The 17,915-nt window shown below is 32.9% G+C and overlaps 2 protein-coding genes across 6 annotated transcripts; both read left to right on the top strand.

Annotated features, from left to right (window-relative positions):
• The first annotated feature begins 1,381 nt into the window (after window positions 1-1,381).
• LOC106060471 (pyridoxal phosphate phosphatase PHOSPHO2-like) lies at window positions 1,382-17,662 on the top strand. 4 transcript variants are annotated; one of them, XM_013218368.2, is made up of 4 exons: window positions 1,382-1,555; window positions 3,364-3,411; window positions 13,736-13,913; window positions 15,246-17,662. In XM_013218368.2, the coding sequence occupies exons 3-4, from the start codon at window positions 13,738-13,740 to the stop codon at window positions 15,820-15,822; spliced, it is 753 nt and encodes a 250-aa protein (XP_013073822.2). In that variant the 5' UTR covers window positions 1,382-1,555; window positions 3,364-3,411; window positions 13,736-13,737; the 3' UTR covers window positions 15,823-17,662. The 4 variants fall into 4 exon arrangements, with proteins under 4 accessions (XP_013073822.2, XP_055879745.1, XP_055879761.1 ...); XM_056023770.1 differs by lacking the exon at window positions 1,382-1,555 and having other exon boundaries at window positions 3,270-3,411; XM_056023786.1 differs by lacking the exon at window positions 1,382-1,555 and having other exon boundaries at window positions 3,404-3,435.
• LOC129925161 (uncharacterized) lies at window positions 6,493-8,896 on the top strand. Of its 2 annotated transcripts, XM_056023831.1 has the most exons (4): window positions 6,495-8,150; window positions 8,269-8,333; window positions 8,489-8,570; window positions 8,678-8,896. In XM_056023831.1, exons 1-4 carry the CDS (start codon window positions 7,907-7,909, stop codon window positions 8,740-8,742), a joined length of 456 nt encoding a protein of 151 aa, XP_055879806.1. In that variant the 5' UTR covers window positions 6,495-7,906; the 3' UTR covers window positions 8,743-8,896. The 2 variants fall into 2 exon arrangements, with proteins under 2 accessions (XP_055879801.1, XP_055879806.1); XM_056023826.1 differs by having other exon boundaries at window positions 6,493-8,150; window positions 8,489-8,896.
• Window positions 17,663-17,915: the final 253 nt, after the last annotated feature.

Raw genomic sequence — 17,915 nt, 5'->3', positions numbered from 1 at the left:
CAGTGCATAAGATCTTTGTAAGTGATTCGAAATACAGCGAAATTCAAGGCTATACAAGCGAAGAACTTTCAAAGCTTCGAGAAGTAATTATGACTGGTTGGCCTGACACAAGAAGCGAGATTCCAAATGAAGTCAGGCCATATAGGGATTCAAGCGAAAAGTTGTCACTTGTCAGCTTCGAATGTATAAAGGTCTGAGAATAGTCATGCTGCCAAGCTTACGTTCATACATGCTAAAACGGATACACAAGTCTCACTTTGGAATAGTGAATTGCAAGCAGAGAGCCAGAGAAGTAATGTTTTGGCCAGGCATGAATGCAGACATTGAAGTGACAGTTAGGGATTGTAGCTGGTGTGCTGAAAATCAGAATCAGCACCGCTAATACTTACCAAGACGCCTAACTTTCCATACAGCATGGTTGGATGTGACCTATTTGTTAGGAAATATCATCCACTTCAAGACTGAATCGCAATCAGAAAGCAACTTAATTCTAAATGGCCTGGTTCATTTAATATCAGAAGTGGAAATCAGGTCTGCAGAAGAAACAGGAAACACACCAGAAAGTCTTCTAAGAAAGCAAATAGATTTGACAATAATTATGACTTTTCAGATGACATCTAAAAAAAAAACAGAACCACAAGATCTAGATAGAGAGTCTAAGATTACAGACTACAATAGATGTCGAACTGCCACTACACACTATATCTTCTAACACCTCTAGACCACATAATAAGGCTAGTCTTCGAGTCCGAAGATTAGTGAGGAATGCAGTATTTCCCTTGGCTGCGCAGTCCCAGCTGTGACCTACATATTTTGCCACATCCAGGGCAAGCATAACCATTGCCCGCAGGCGGTCGATTTAGATTTTCTTTTAACCGTCTGCGTTTGTCCTCGGCAGCAGATTTTCTTTTGGTCTCAAATGTGTATCCCGCGGCCTTCGTGAGTGACCTCCAGCTGTCTTGTTCTGAGGCCGCATGCAACCAGGTGCTCTCTTCTATGTCAGCCAAGAAAGGTTGACGCCTAAGACTAGACCACAGAAACCATACACAATAAGCTAAGGCAGAATAGTGAACAAACACAAGAGACTTGATTTGTGATTAACTGAACCGACTTTAATCATTGAATAGTTTGTTAGTTATTCAGATAAATATATTTTCTGAATTATAGAAGAAAGATTGTAACTTAACTTATTGGTATTATATGTACATTTGCACGCTAGTGTCACTAGCGCGTCAATACAACACTGTTTACGAAAATATTTATATATATATATAATTGGAGTTCCTTATATGTCTTCCCTCATAAACACTAGCGTGCTAAATGTATATATTGTAATAACTTAAGGGAGGCAACTCAACAAGGCAACGATGTTTATTCACAGGACATCACAAGTAGGCTACATAAAACAACAGCTTCTTTTAGCACAGTCTCTTCATATCAGCTCTAGACTTGGGTGGGACTTGTTCTCTTCTTCCTAATGTCGACATCCTTTTCAGTCTAGTCTCTAACAGTGCGCACCTTCTGCACTAGCTTGGATGGCGGTGCGCATGGCAGGGTACATAACAATATTCTGCATATTTTATATTACATCTAGATTACAATTTAGATTAGATCTAGACTGTAGATTTTTTTTCTAGATCTAGAAATAGCTCTGACTCTCTATAGTGGCGTAGCTAAGGATTTGGGAAGGGGGGGGGGCTTGACCTTTTTTAGGAGCCCCTGCATTGTGACATTCGACATCACGTCAGGAGATATTATAATGGCGTGATATATAATGTAAAAGCAAATTTCGGACACTCAGTGGGGGCCCGGGGGGATTTTCAAAGTTGGACCCTCCCCATCCCTAGCTACGTACGCCACTGACTCTCTAGATTTAAATATACATATTTTTTAAACAAACAAATTTGAATAAGTCATAATCTAAATCTTTAAAGTCAAGCTAATTGTTTCTCATACATTCATCAGTTTCGCCCCTATAAATTTCGTTCCCATGCATTACCTTCAGCCTTAGGCTTAGCCGGCTGTGGAATTGTGGAGCGATATATGCAGGTTCCTGCAGTGGTTTCCAGCAGGGTTTAAGAATCAAATGAAAAAGAAATGAAACTCAAAAACGTATAATTATATTACAACTTTTCTATATTTCTTTGGATAGGCCTGTGTTTGAAACCCAAATAAACTCTCATTATAGCGATTCAGTTTACTTTTTTTTTTCGACCTAGTATCGCGTACGTAATTTATAAGTGTTTTGCACACTATAAAAGATTCTTACAGTAGATAGCATTTGAGAGGCAGCATGTTCCCCCTTCTCTCATTGATGGGCCTGAGAGAACGCTGAAAGCTCCCCTAGTAGAGTACAGGGTGCCAAGTCTAATAAAGAGTCTGTCTAAATTATATTATCGAATATGATTTAATTACAACACTGATGTTTAAGTTACAACTCTATTCTATTGACATGAAAGACAGATGAAAAACTAACAGGAGACACTAATACACACAAATAACATGCGTGAACATGTGAACACACTGAATAGTGGAACAAGGTAGACTATATACAAGAAAACAAACACACAAAAAAACACACACAACATATTATATAAACATAAATCCACAAAAAGTCAATAATATTGTGCGAGATACATTCGATGTATGTAAATTTAGCCCACGTGCTGATATATGGTCATGATATCATCTTCAAGTAAGATATAATGCCTTAATTATTGTCGCAAACCCTAAAAAACATCAACATGCAAGGATGCATGACAGTTGAAAGAAAATAATTCACCCTCTCTGTCGACATAAAAAAGACGAAATAATCAATGATAAGTTTTAATATAAGTTCTTCAAAATTTTTAGTTGATGCAGACGCCTTTAAATTCCGAGTTCCTGAAACCGATATACAATATTCAAATGTCTTACTTAGATCTATTAAATGAAACATCTTTTTATCTTTATACCTATCACTTAGTCTATTGGACCGTTGGGGCACGTCATGCAAGACTTATCGACCGTCTTTCTCCATTCCTCTCTGTCTTTTGCCTTAGTTAGAACCTCTTTCAATTGCAGGCCCGTCCATTCTTTTATGTTTTCCTCCTATCGCTTTCTCTGTCTGCCTCTTCTTACTTGAACAATTATATTGGTAATAGCCTTTCATTTTACTTCGTTAATATTCACACATGGATTTACAAGGAAAATACTTTTTCTGTTCCTTGAAAAATAAACTGATCTCCCTCGCTTCTCTTTTTGTCAGCACGTATTAAAAAAAAAAAGGGCCCTCTATACATACGTACAGTTTGAGAAACGCTGTCGAAGGGATTTTTCTAACTTATTTGTCACTGACATACACATTTTTTCTTATCATTTCAGCACACATTAGATCTACATAGGTTGGTTGTATTGCCATCAACATTCCCGGTAACTTTCCTATTAATTCAGAAAGTAGATCTATTATTAATATATAGAATCTAGATTCTATAATCTACATCTATTCTTGATCTATGTCTATATTTCTCGAGTCTATCTAAATCTAATATTAGATCTAGAGTAGTCTAGACGTCAACAAGATCTACTAGATTTAATTTCTATTATAATTTCAAAATTTGGCTAAGAGTGACTTATTTACTTATTAATATTATTATTAGTAATATTACTCAATTAGAGTTAATTAGAGTCTATTAATTTAATTAATATTAATTTATTAACTAAGTCAGTCGTCTAAGTCTGTCCGACAGTCTGTTGTCTAAAGACCACTAAAGTTATAAGTCTAGGTCTAGGACGACTAAGTCGACTAAGTGAGTATTCACTTTATTTATTATAATATTAGTATTCAGTAAGTCTCTAGATTAGTCTAGAATCTAGTGACGTCTAGATCTTGTCTAAGACTAAAACTTAGTAAAACTAAAGTAAGTGATAATCATAAGTAAAAGTATAAGTCAACCTTAACTATTAAGTTGTCTTAAGTGACTATGTAGATCTAGTAGATTTTTATATTAGGCACACCGTATTCGGGAACTAGGTCAAATTTTAATTTTATTTTTTTATTTGGTGACGGTTTTAACTTACAAAAAAACTGAAAGCAGATTCTTATTCTGCAACTAAACTAAAGGACTATAAAAATAGTTGTGTTTCTTTGAATTACCAGTCATAGTCAAGATTTTATGTTCAAATAAATTAGGTCACTTCATGCTCCTATACTAAACACAGTTTTTGTGCTTTTTTTCCTTTAGTGCACATTGAGCACTGTTAAGAAACACCACTATGTTATTGCTAATAAATTATATCTGTGAAATCTGTGTTAATAAAAAAATATTTAGATTGTATTAAAAGAAGTAGATTCACTTCTGCAATATGTATTTATATAGATCTAGTATATTGCTTCTCTCTCTAAATAGATCTCTCTCTCAAGTCTCTCTTTCTCTCTCTCTCTCTCTGTATATATATATATATATATATCATTTATAATAGTTTATTTATTTATATATGAGTGTTTCTCCAGTACTGGTTACAACTAGGTGTTGGTTCACTAAAAAGTCCGTATTTCATAAGATTGTTATTCAAATGTGACAATTTGCATTACATTGCATTAAGAAATGGTTAATCTATAAATTTTGATATTTTGAGCTCATAAGGTGCTAGGGAAATATTGAAATTGTAAAAAATGTGTGAAATTACTACCCAAAATGGCAGCTTTTGATGTAACACGGAACACCATGGTATGATTGAATTAATATCGTACTAAAACCAAGGGGCATAAAACTTCCATCTTTGTTGGAATATGTTAACAAGATCCTCATATTTCAATGTCATTATTTAGTTTTTCTCAAGGTTATCAAAATATTGATTAAACACGGCCACAAAAAGGCGTTTGAGGCGCATCGCGATGTGTCCCACTTTATACGGAATTACAATCCTCTATGAATTGTAAACAAGAAATAAATAATACGCTCAACATTGCATTTCTGTTACAACAAGCATTAAAGATTTCTTTTAAAGTATTTTTTTTGTTAAAAGCTTTCTAAACATGCATAACGAGCTTAAAATAGGTCGAGGTGTCCCAGATGAAGCGCCTGTGCTGCGTGTGTTAAGAATGGGATTATTTTTCCCACAACACTACTTTTTATGAATGAGAGTTCTTTTGAGCATCACAGGTATTGTGTAGAACAAAAAAAGTGCCGCTTCCGCTGGAAATACTAGCGTAGTAATTAACAGGAGTACGTAAACAATAGCGTGTCCCACAATTAACCATTGATGCGCCTCAAGCGTCGACACGATCAATCGCCGGCAATCTTGCACAAAAACCTCATTTAATCTGTTTTTTGTGATCTTTTGTGAATCAACAACCCATCAGGTACGTAGATATTTCATTATTCTACTGAAATTTAAGCTTATTACAAATAAGTTTGATTGCAATATCCAAATCGAAGTGCTTTTTTTATTACGAGGTTACTAAATTTAACCATTCAATCATGACGTCACGTGAAGCGTCTTGAACACAATTTAGTCTTAAATCGTAAAGTTAATCAATTTTAAAGCCTGTTACTAAACAAAAAGTTTATATTTCTAAAACAATTATGTTGATGTAATAGTAGACGTGTGTAGCGATTTAAAATAATTAATTTGTTTTTATTTTGAGAAGTAAATTGGATTAGGCGTTGAGGCGCTCCTTGGGACCCCGTGCTGGTGTTTTCCATGCATAAATTATGGCGTCACATGTAGCGTCTAATGCGAGTTCAGGATTTGTTACGTTTTCTGTATTCATGGAAGTTTTAATTAAGATTAAATGATTTTAATATATGTAATAAACTATTTTCATAATTAATCATTTTAAATGAACATTTTTTGACATCTTTTATTTTATATTTTTTGTAATTTTACTTTACATCGTTTGGGGCGTTTCAGTGGACACTACTCCGTTTGTTTACAAATGGTGTCCTAGTTTGCGTCTGTTAAGTCCAAATAGATTTTAGTGATAGTTTGTTAAAGATTTTACAGTGTCAGATATTAGCTACATCTAAAAGAAATAAAGCGGTACTGTTTAAGAAATATTAAATAATTAAAATTTACTTATTACTGTAAATAAGATTTAGAACTATTAGATCTTTCGTTTGAGGCGCATCTCGGACACTTGTCTTTAAAACTTTAAAGAGCTTAACTCTAGATCTAGAAATCTAGACTGATTAGACCTCTAGACCTAAATCTAGATTTACTCTAGATCTAGATCTAGATCTAATTATGTAATTCATTATATTATAGCTAGATTTACTCTTGAGTCTTGATCTAGACCTAGAGTAGAGTAGAATAGTCTAGTCAGTCTAGATCTAATTCAATATCTAGATTTAGATCTAAACTAGATTATTAGATTAGAAATCATTAGATCTTTTATGAATCTAGACTAGTGACTCTAGACTAGATCATTTATGACTAGATTAGAATCTAATTTTAGATTTAATATATTTTTCTTTAAATTGACCAGTATCTAGAAAAATATCTAGAGACTAGATCTATATTATAGACCTATTCTATATTAAAATGTAGATATAGTATCTAAAACAAAGTTTGGTTTAACCTGCACTTAATTTCCATTGTATTGTTTATACAGTATATTCAATTATATTGTATTCAGTTCTTTCAGTCTACCACTGAATGATTATAACTTAAGTTAATATAATTAACAGTACTAGTCCTATACTATTGATTGAGTCTATCCCTATCAAGCAATTATGGGCATTACTAGACTAGATTTAAATAATGCACCAATATATAATATATTATATGTTTATGAAATTTATTAGTAGGCCTATATTATATATAATAGATCTATTTATTTAGATACTTATACATTTTTTATAAATTACAGATTTCAGTAATGGAGTATCTGTTAGAGTTTCAAGGCGTCTACAAGCCAAGAAAGACTCTAAATTTACAAGCATCAAAGCCTGAGTCTCTAACACGTGTTGCTGTTTTAGAGCAGAGAGAAAAGGAAAGGTTGAGAAAAGCTGCATACAGGGCCTAGTTAAGCCCACATGAAAAAGCTTGGATAAACAGAAAACGCAAAGAAAGAAAACAGCAAGCTAATAGTCCACTTAATGTCATCTCAGCAGAGGTTGGTGAATCACTAGGTACTGGATTCCAGACTCCAGTGGCAAAAAGAATGGCTGTTTCAAGGGCTTTGATGAAATTGCCTAGGTCACCCAAGAAATATGCTGCAGTTTTTGATGGTCTCACACAAATATGCTCCCCAAGAAAAAGTAAAAGCTGTCCATGACATACGCTTTCTGCGCCTACCTGAGAGAAGAAAGCTCATCCTTCTAAACAACATTAAAGAAAGTATCAAAACCTAACTACACTCCACCAGCAAAAAAAAAGTCAGATGTCTAGTGCTCATAGACAAGTACTCTGCAGTATCCTTAGTAAGTACAACAAACTCAGAGGTTGTGCTACTCATTTCTAACATTTGGTCAAGAAGTTTTATGTCCAAGTGCAAATCAGAACAAATTGCAAGAAAAAAAATGACGTGATTGCATTGCACAAAATGCCTTGGAAACAATATTCATTTTTTACAGTAGAGGGAACTGATCCCTCTCAATCATCTGTTAGTGCTCAAACAGGAAAACGTTTCATGCAAAAGCTACTTAACATAAGATGCAGTCTTGCTTATGTGAGTTGTGTTTGAAGATTTTTCTTTATATAGAGGGCATTAATAAATTTCTGATCAAAAAAGGACACAGAGCTGACATTAATAAATCCAGCTTCATCACTTGACTTAACTCTATGCCCAAGAACTAATGCCAATTGTTTTCATAAGCTGCAGTGCATTGAAAGATCATGTAGCAACTGTGGTGTGGATTTAATTAACAAGTATTGAGCCTTTAAAAAATTGCACAGATGAATTAGCAGAGTGGAGTATAGTATGTGGTCAAAGATGACGGATGAGTATGTTCATAGTGATGGTACACTGCAAAAGGTATCAAAGTGGCGACCAGTAAATAAAGAAGGATCTTTTAATGACCTAGTGAGAGGTATTACACCTAACACTATTGCTTACAGAAATAGAAGCTGTTTCTGCTATCCATACAGAAATTCATATGGCAGTCAGTGCCTGCATGATGAAACATGTGGCTCTTGGAAGGTGTTCAAACTTCAGAAACAAAATGGTAAGTACTTGTATTTATTTATTTTTAAATAGCACTTTACAATTATCTGAGAAAAAAACATTATTCATTTTAAAATTACGTAATTGATTTCTAAATGAAAGTGTTTCTTTTTCTTCAGTAGTGCAATCTCAGTCAAATCTTGAAGACTCTTTGGATGTCAGTCCCATATGCTCAAATTCAAAGGTAAAGAGCTTTTACATATAAACATTTTAAACATTTTCATTGAATCTTATGTTACCTGTATTGTATAAGTTGTTTTTTAATAATATACCTTGCTAAATAATTTTAGACTCATTTTAGAAATTAAGTATTTCAGCCTCATGTTGTTGTTTTTTCAGGCCCAAACAATTTTCTTCACTCATCAAAAGTACATTGTAAATAGCTGTGTGATTGTCAAGTATGGGGAAATATTCTATCCAGGTATAATTTTTTGCACTGTGTACCTTTTAATTTCAATAAACAAGTTCAAAGTATGTTTTAGATTGAAGTATTAACTTTTCAACATTGCTGGTAATTTTTTCTAACAGGAGTTGTGATAGAAGTCCTGGATGATCAGCGCAGAAATAATTTTTTAAAAAGGCACAGAAATTAAAGAAATATATAAATATATATATCCAGAAGTGCAGGACATACAGTTAGTGTATGCAGACATGATTGTTACTGAAGTGATGTTGATACCAATGGCAATAGTTTGAGAGTGGAATGTTTTGATTTCTGAATTTTTCAAATAAAATTTGTGTACAGTTTTATGTGTTTTCTTTTCTTTCTTTTTTTTTTCAAACCTTTTTCTGTGTGTTAAAACTAACAAAAGATATAAAATATATATTTGTCAATAATTAAAAATAATAATGATCATTCACTTGTGCACAGATAAGACAAAAATATAAACTTATAAACATTATTTAAAAAAATGGTGTCCCATGAAGCACCCGCGACATTTTGTGAAATTAAAGCAGCATTTTTACAAATGGGTACTTTATGACTAGAATAGTGAACTTAATAACAAGTCTAATGGATCACTTTAGTGCAAAAATAAAATAATTTCTATATTCTCACAGAATATCTTTTAAAAAAACTTTAACTTGTAGTGTCACAGGTGCTACGGTGTCCCAAATTTTGAATTAAGCTCAAATCCACTTTTTCTATGCAAAAGCATAAATTTCAGTATCTAAAGACTAATATCAATAAAGACAGTTATATTATGCTAAAATACAATGAATTTATCAATTGGTCGTTGTTAAATTATCAAGTGGTGTCCCGGTGATGCACCTGTGACGCAAAAGGGGGTACCCCTTGAATAGACACTGCTGTCAAAATCTACATCTTGCAATTCATTTTCTATTGATAAATTCTTAAAGTGAACTGGTTGAAGAAGTGAATACAGTTGAAATGAAACCAAAAACTTCAACTTTAATTTTTAGCATAATGTGACACTTTTTGGCACCAGTACTGGAGAAACACTCATATGCCTATATACCTATATAATCTATGTGTAGAAACTGACAGAAATAAATCTATATAAATTATAGATCTATAAATTAATTATTATAATTTAATAAACATGATATTTTCAACTAGGCTACATGTATTCTCTCTCTCTTTCTTTTAATTCCCATCCAAGGACCCTCTTCTTTTCATAATTTGGATGTTCGTTTTGTTACACCTTAACATCCCCTCCCTCCCATAGATGCTTTTCTTTGTCTTTTCATGACGCTCTCCCCCTTCCCTCCACTGCCTGCATGATAGGTTGTGACACTACACGTTTAGTGTATACCTCTCATCACCACCAGCGCTCGCCTGGCGTGATCACCTGTAGTGGGTATGGTCTCTGGCTTTGAATTAGCAGCCTGCACTTTTTCTTTCATTCATAAATTATATATTCTAGATATCTCGATCTAGGTCACGTTTATTCATTGAAAAAATCATTGATTTGTTAATCCCAATAATATTTCTTATTACGATTTTGCCTTGTGCACTATAGGAGAATGTGTTAAATTCATTATTATAGTTGAAACACCTCCTTTTTTAATTTTATTTAACAGCTAACTGTATGAATGTTATTGGAATGTCTTTCTAAAGATGTTTGGAAGCTTATTTTGATATATCCACCAGCCTATGATCAAACAGGCTAATAATATAGCCTTCATCCCTTATATGGGTATGAATTGCCGGGGGAGGTTATAACAATAGCTTTACATACTTGGTTACCGAGAATCTAAAAAACTGCTATCTGCTTTGGAAAAGCTGAACAAAAATACAGGAACTTATCTAAAATTGGACATGCACTGTCCCGAAATGTCATTTTTAGCTCTAAACATAAAAACAAATTAATTATAAACAAAAAAAGCGACGTGTTTCTTAAAGGAGAATTCGATGAGCTGTGCCTTATATAAGAAGCTACTATAGATCTAGTTAGTCTTAGTAGTTACGACAGTTTGTCAAAGTTTGTGAATTACGTTACTCGTTAGAATCTAAATCTAAGAATACTTAGTCGACTTAGAAAATAGAATCTACTCTAGGTCTAGTCTAGTGTAGTAGATCTAGTAGTAGTTAAACTCAGCAAAGTTACACTTACAGACTTACACAGTTAGTGAGTTACAGTTACAGTACTTTTAACTTTAGTCACTTAGATAGATGTACACTACAGTTACACTTTACCCTTTCTCAGACTCGTTCAACTCATTTTTTTTTATTCCTAGCAAGATCTAGACCTAGAATCTCTTAACTTTAACTCTGAAAACTCAGTCAATGAAGTCTAGTCTAGTACCCAAAAAGATCTCTAGACTAGCAAGTAGTCATTGTTTTGCCATTCAAATAAATCTGTCGCAACCTTTTTCCATGGTCTGTCTGTTACAGCATGAGGTAGCAATTTTTCCTTCACATTATTTCTTTTGAACGTTGCACATGTTGAGCATTTCATTATTGTCGAAAAAATATCTTTGGACAATCCTGGCCAAAACACACTCCGTCTTGCCTTCAATCTGGTTTTCTCAAGACCAAAATGACCTGTGTGCAACTTGTTGAAAATTTTTCTCATACTGGAAGAAATTATAATTCTGTTCTCATAAAGCAATATTCCATTCTCTTCATGAATACTGTCTTTTATTGTTTCATGATCTTGAGTTTTCAACTTTGGCCAACCTTCTCTGACATAGTTAATTACTAGTTTCAATTTAGCATCAGATTCAGTTTTCTGTCTAATTTCAACAATCTTCTGATCACTTCTGGAAACTGTGCTGTTGCCCTATGAATTCTCATAACCATGTCATCATTTGAATTTGATTGTTCTGAAGTCTTGGTGAAATCTTGTGTAAAGGCTTCATCACAATAGTTTGCAAAGGTTTGTGAACTGATTGTACAGTCATGGTTAGTCCAAAAATATAGTGGTGAAGATGTTCAGCTGCAAACACTATAGCTAACATTTCCTTTTCTACCTGTGCATATCTGCACTCTGTTTCTGTCAATGATCATGACGTATACGCAACTGGTTTGTCTTCTTGCATTAAACATGCTCCCAACCCTTTAGAAGAAGCGTCACACTGAATAGTAACTCGTTTTACAGAGTTAAAGAGTTGCAGAACTGGAGCTTCACTGTTTTCTTTATTAGTTGGAAAGCATTTTCTTGCTCTGCATTCCACTGCCACAATGCATCTTTCTTTAGCAATTCACGTAACGGACTAGTGATTGTTGACATGTTTGGAATGAAACCTGACAGAAAGTTCAGCATCCCTAGCAGTCTTTGAATTCCTGTGCGATCTGTTGGTGCTGGCATCTCCATTATTGCTTTGATTTTAGCTGGATCTGGACAAATACCATCTGCTCCAATTTGTCTTCCGAGATAATTAACACCAAAAAGTTTATATTGTATCTTGTTCTTGTTGAACTTTACATTGTTCTTTCTAGCTCTCTCCAGAACATTTTCAAAAATTTGATCATGTTCTTTTTCATCTTTTGCTGCAATCAGCATGTTATCTGACATGTTATGTACACCTGGGATGTCTCTGTCTCTTTTGCTGCAATCAGCATGTTATCTGACATGTTATGTACACCTGGGATGTCTCTGATTACTTGATAAGCAAGTTTCTGTAGTACTTCACTCACTGAGGATATACCAAAAGGCATTCTTAAGAATCTGTATCTTCCAAACGGAGTATTGAATGTACATAAATAAGAGCTTGGTTCATCCAACTCAACTTGCCAATATGCATCCTTTTGATCAAGTATACTAAACACTTTTGCTGCTCCCAGTGAACTATTGATTTGATCAAATGCTGGTATAGTGAAATGTTCTCTCATTATATATTTGTTCAGTTCTCAGAAATCTAAACACAACCTCAAAGAAAAGAGCAATGAGATTTATAACAAATATTCAAATTTGAAGGGGCCAACCAAAGTATGCCCCTGACAGGCATTATCCCATCCTGCACTGCCCTATTATTGACATTGTGTTATGAGTGGGATGTTGGCAAAATACTTTATGACTTCCACATTCAATTATTGTTTTAATAAAACATAATAATAATGGCAATGTAATGTCACTTTCATTGTTAGTGTATATTTATAACATTTGATTGTTAGTGTATATTTATAAAATTTGATTGTTAGTGTATATTTATAAAATTTGATTGCTAGTGTATATTTATAACAGTATTGCTTTCTGTCTGTTTTTCTTCATCTCTGCATCTCTCTTTTAATCTTTGTATTTCTCACTATTTGTTTTTATATAGCCCTTGCTAACCTGATAGTCTTCACATTCTTTTTCATTTTGTGACTAGTACCAAAAAAAAACAAAAACATAAAGACCTTATTACTGTGATGTATGTCTGATGGGAGAGTGTATGTGTGGGGTTAATGAACCTTTCTATATTTGGTATAGAACTATATTTTGAAGGTGACATTAAATTGTAAAAATTTTGGAGAAAAGTAATATTAAACAAGCAAAATACAGAAAAATATTTAAAAAAACAACAACAAAGCTTATATTAAGTGTATCAGTTACTTTGGATCAGTTATGTAATTAAATTTGTAAAAAGCCTCAGATGACAATTTATAAAGGGGACTAATTCAGCATATACCACCACTTCAGTAAATTACTATTTCTTTCCCTTGTTTGAGATACCAAACAAAGTAATTTATTACCAATAGTTAATAAACTAATTGTTTTTTTTTTTGTTTTTTTTTTATTCTGTGTTGTCAGGTAAAAAAAAATAATTGTGCAAAATTTCAGCTTGATCTGAGATTGGGTGATGGAGAAATAACGTGTACAAACTTTTGGCACACAGACAGACAAAGAGAATGAGTTGATATAAGCTTTGTTAAAAAAACACTTTATTTCTTCCTCACCCTTTCTCATTAAGGTAAAAAAAAAATAAAGAAAGCTACAACCATTCAGTCTACTGTTGCCTTTCTTTTTTTATTTCTGGAAGTGCAGTGACACACCAATCTTATCTCAGGGCTATCATCATTTCAAATGACTATTTGCTGATGGGATAAAAAACTAACAATAATTAAATAAAGCATAACTGAAAACTAGAATAAACATTTAATTGCTTTAATTTTATTAGAATTTTCTATGTATGTTCTAGAAATGGCTGCTCCCACAACAGGACGATTGCTTCTGGTGTTTGATTTTGATCATTCACTTATTGATGAAAACAGTGACACTTATATTTGTAAACTTGCCCCTGGGGGCACTCTCCCAGATGAGATTAAAGAGTTGTACAAGGAAGATGGATGGACAGAATATATGGCTGAAATTTTCAAGTGAGATAATCTTTTTTTTTTTTTTTGAAAGTAAAAACATGTACAGAATAAAGAATTGAAATTTAATAAATGTAATGGGATGTGGCAAAGATAATCAGCAGACTAATTAACTTTGTGGAAAAAATGGTTATGTCAGCCAACTTTTATAAAGAACTTTTTTTTGGGTATATTTATTAGTGATAGGAATAACCAAGAGAAAATTGACTTTTACAAAACAGTAAAGGGCCATTGAAACTCCATAGGAATAAATTTAATAAATATATTTCAAAATAACACAAATAAAGATATCTCAACGCACATAATTAAACATAAGAAGCTATTGTGCCAATGTGCCAAAAATCCAAAATACATAAGATGTATTGCTCTTTTTGCTTAAAAAAAATATAGTATTAATAATTATTCAAAATGTTAATGGTACTTTTCCTCCAAAAAGTTTTTGTTGATAGATTGCTTATAATTTAACTATTGTTAAATTTTCTTTTAAATTAGTCCAAACTAATAGATCTATTACTTATTAGAACATTCTATCCTCAGTGTATTGAACTTTTTTTTCAAAATGCAAACCTGATTCTTCAAAGTAAATCTTTAACCTACACTGAAGAACTGCACTTAGGGTTCTTGATAGCTCGAGATATGTCGCACTACAAAGTTCAGATAAATGTAGTTAAGCATAATAAGTCATGTACCTATGAATTTCATTTTTTACCTAGACTTTCAAGACCTTTGTGTATGCCATGTGACCAGCATAACAACCAACTACCTTGTCTCTACTCAAATAATTTCAGGTTTCATTTAGAGCTGGATGAATTCTGATATTTGAAACAAGCAAAATATAAAACAATTGGAGAATATAATAACGTAATAATTAATTAAAGGGACTAAACCCAACAAATTTAGCCATATATGTGAATATTGAAGTATTAGTTTCCCTTGTTGGTATGGAACAAAATAATAAATATCCACTAATTTATTGTCTAATTGGTTCCTTTTTTTTTATTGATTCATTAGTGTGCAAAATTTCAGCTTGAACCCAGAATGGGTGTGGAAGAAATAAAGTAAAAACATTTTTGGCAGCCAAGGGTTGTAGCACTCGGACACCTAATCACATCTTAGTAAAAGAAAAATTTCTCCTTTGAGAGCTTATGATTTATAGTGCAGATACTGTAAAGTATTCTTTTTCTGTAAACAATGGTTAATGAGGATGTCAAGAGGCCTGGCCAAACATCAACTTCACTAAAAGTTTTTGTATTCAGGTTATTTTTATTTTGTTTGGAAGTGACTGTGAGGTTATGTAATTATTGCATTTAAAATATGCATTCTTTATGGTTACAGATTCCTTCATTCTAATGGATGCACCAAAGAAACCCTATTTTCTTGTTTATCTGAAATCCCTCTAACTGAAGGCATGAAAGAATTGCTGTCCTACACAAAGGCAACTGAAAACTGTGATCATATTATTATCTCGGACGCCAATTCAGTATTTATAGAACACATTTTGAAACATCATGATATTTTTAATGTGATCGATCAAGTTTTTACTAATCCAGCTCAGTTCAATCAAGATGACTGCCTGGAACTACAACCTTACCATTTTCAAGATTGGTGCACTCTGAGTACGAAAAATTTGTGCAAGGGTCACATTCTGAAAACTTTCCTAACCGACCAAACAGACAGAGGAGTCTTTTACAGACATATAATCTATGTTGGTGATGGGCATAATGACTTGTGTCCAGGCCTTGTCTTACGACCAGAAGATATATTTATGCCTAGATTGGGGTTCACTCTAATCAAATTGATAGAGAAAATAAGAAAGAAAAATAAGCCTGTGAAATTGTCAGAATTGCAAGCTAGTATTGTCCCTTGGCAGACTGGATTAGATATATTAGCACATATTAAGGCATTAGAATAAAATAAATAGCTTATTTCATTTCAAACTGTATCCCAAATTAAATTGTTTATAATGTGTTGATTGTTGTCAATTATTATTTGTTTGATAAATGTTTGTAATGCTTTTGACTCAACTCTTTGTCAGTAAATTGTTTTTATTCTGTGAAAAAAATATGATGTATGTATCAGCCTTCATATTGTTAAGATGTAAAATACTGGTTTTAGCAATTTAAAGGCTTTTTCCCCCCTACATTTCTAGTGCATTTATTTAAATGTATTATGCTGCATTGGTCTTTTTTGGCTGTTATTCTCATTAGTCATCATTTAATTCCTTCAATGTTTTATTTATATCTTCATTAATACTCAAAACTAATGATTCCCAAACTGTGATCTTTTTTAATTTAATCTCATGTTTTTTTTTTAATTAAATATTTTATTTTTACTTAACTGCTCTGACATTTATAATTTTTGTTTATTTTTAGTTTTTATGATGTTTAAAATATAAAAGAATAGATTCTGGTACATTACAAAAATACCAATAACTTATCTATCTTTATTAAATATTTATTAATTCACCTTAATGTAATAGTTTTTGAATAGTTTAATATACATGACTTTAAAATATGGGTGTGCATCCTTTGAATGTCTATAATTCAAAAAAGGGACAACAATGAAACTAAAGATGGCAATGTGCAATTTAGATTTTTAATAATTTGAAAAGAACTGCATGGGTTCTAAAGAAAAAGTCTGATATCTCTTCACATGTTTTTATTATGTTTTGATTTTTTCTGTTCTGCCATGTTTTTTGCTAAAATCACTATTTCATGGTTGATTAAATAAATGATCAGAATATCACCATATCACAGTTGTTAGTAAATTGTCATCTAAAAATATATGTTTTATCAGTATTTATTTATTTTAATTATACACTACTCGACCGGCAGCGTAGCATTCGCCGCTATTTTGCAGGGCTGGCCTTAGGACACTGCAACCTATGTGACTGCAGTGGGCCCTGCACTTTCATAGGACCCGCACTAATTCAAAGTGTATAAATTCTTAAATTAAACCATTTTATAACTTAAAACAGATTTCCTGCGCCCTCCTGTCGATTTACCAGAAGCTCCTGGAAATCTCCCGAAATTGCATAATATACAAAAAAGTCCTTAAAATATATGGAAATATATAGACAAAAGTTGTCATTTTGGGGTTGTCACTCAATATGGAAAACACCAATCCCACGCACGATAAATAAAAACGGCATTATGCATAAGCCATAATTGTGTAATCTGGTAAAAGAGGCTGCTCGCGCCTTAAACTAATAAAGAATTACTTGAGGTCAACAATTCTCAAAGATTGGTAATTCATGTTATTAAGTGTGATCTATGTAGGAAACAGAATTTTTATGATATTCTGTATGACTTCGCTACATGTAAGGCTCGTAAAGTAATTCTATACGTAGTAAAGAATGAATAAAATGCAAAGACAAATTTATTTTCTAATACAAACTAAATTTCACTTATTGTCCGCTTCCCTACCTAAACTTGGCCCTGCAAAATCTGTTTCGCATAGGGCCCCACAATGCTTGAGTCCGGCCCTACTATTAAGTGACGGGTAAATATACATAGTAGATTACTTGTTCTCTTTCCATGACTTCTTGGTCACAATGGTTAAGTCCGGCACTGCTATTTAGTGTTTGTAAAATGTTTTACATGTTTCGGATGTTCCTTCAGAGTTGAAGATAGTTTACTTCTTAGTCCAAACCTCCCGCAGGACGAAGAGGAGCGGGAAGAGTTTGACAGTCCTGCACGCAACCACCCCGTTGTGACGTGTGAATACCCACTTGTTCTTCCCCCCCCCCCCCCCCCCCCTTGGTTACTATCCGCAGAAATAAGAGAGTGATCTTTCCTTTACTTCTTGCTCGTCCAAACTGTTGAGCGAAGAAGAGAATTATATATATAGATGTAAAAAGAACAAAATTATTTATTAAAATCCAAAAAAAAAATTATTTTTTAAAAATTCAAATATTAGTTCATTTACAAAAATTCCCACTTCTTATTTACAATGTATTCTAATATTACTTTTGTTAATACAGTTTTGAACAATATTATGGACACT

Source organism: Biomphalaria glabrata, chromosome 1 (assembly GCF_947242115.1).
Source record: "Biomphalaria glabrata chromosome 1, xgBioGlab47.1, whole genome shotgun sequence".
In the NCBI taxonomy this organism is placed as follows: domain Eukaryota; kingdom Metazoa; phylum Mollusca; class Gastropoda; family Planorbidae; genus Biomphalaria; species Biomphalaria glabrata.
Note: the sequence above shows the minus strand (reverse complement) of the source record. Positions and strands in the feature narration are given on the sequence as shown.

Bases quoted from the DNA above. Each gene is read 5' to 3' on its own strand.
- LOC129925161 (XM_056023826.1), top strand. From the start codon at position 7,907: ATGTGGTCAAAGATGACGGATGAGTATGTTCATAGTGATGGTACACTG. The intron at 8,151-8,268 runs GTAAGTACTTGT...CTTTTTCTTCAG, and splicing joins CAAACTTCAGAAACAAAATG to TAGTGCAATCTCAGTCAAAT. The intron at 8,334-8,488 runs GTAAAGAGCTTT...TTGTTTTTTCAG, and splicing joins CCATATGCTCAAATTCAAAG to GCCCAAACAATTTTCTTCAC.
- LOC106060471 (XM_013218368.2), top strand. From the start codon at position 13,738: ATGGCTGCTCCCACAACAGGACGATTGCTTCTGGTGTTTGATTTTGAT. The intron at 13,914-15,245 runs GTGAGATAATCT...TTATGGTTACAG, and splicing joins TATATGGCTGAAATTTTCAA to ATTCCTTCATTCTAATGGAT.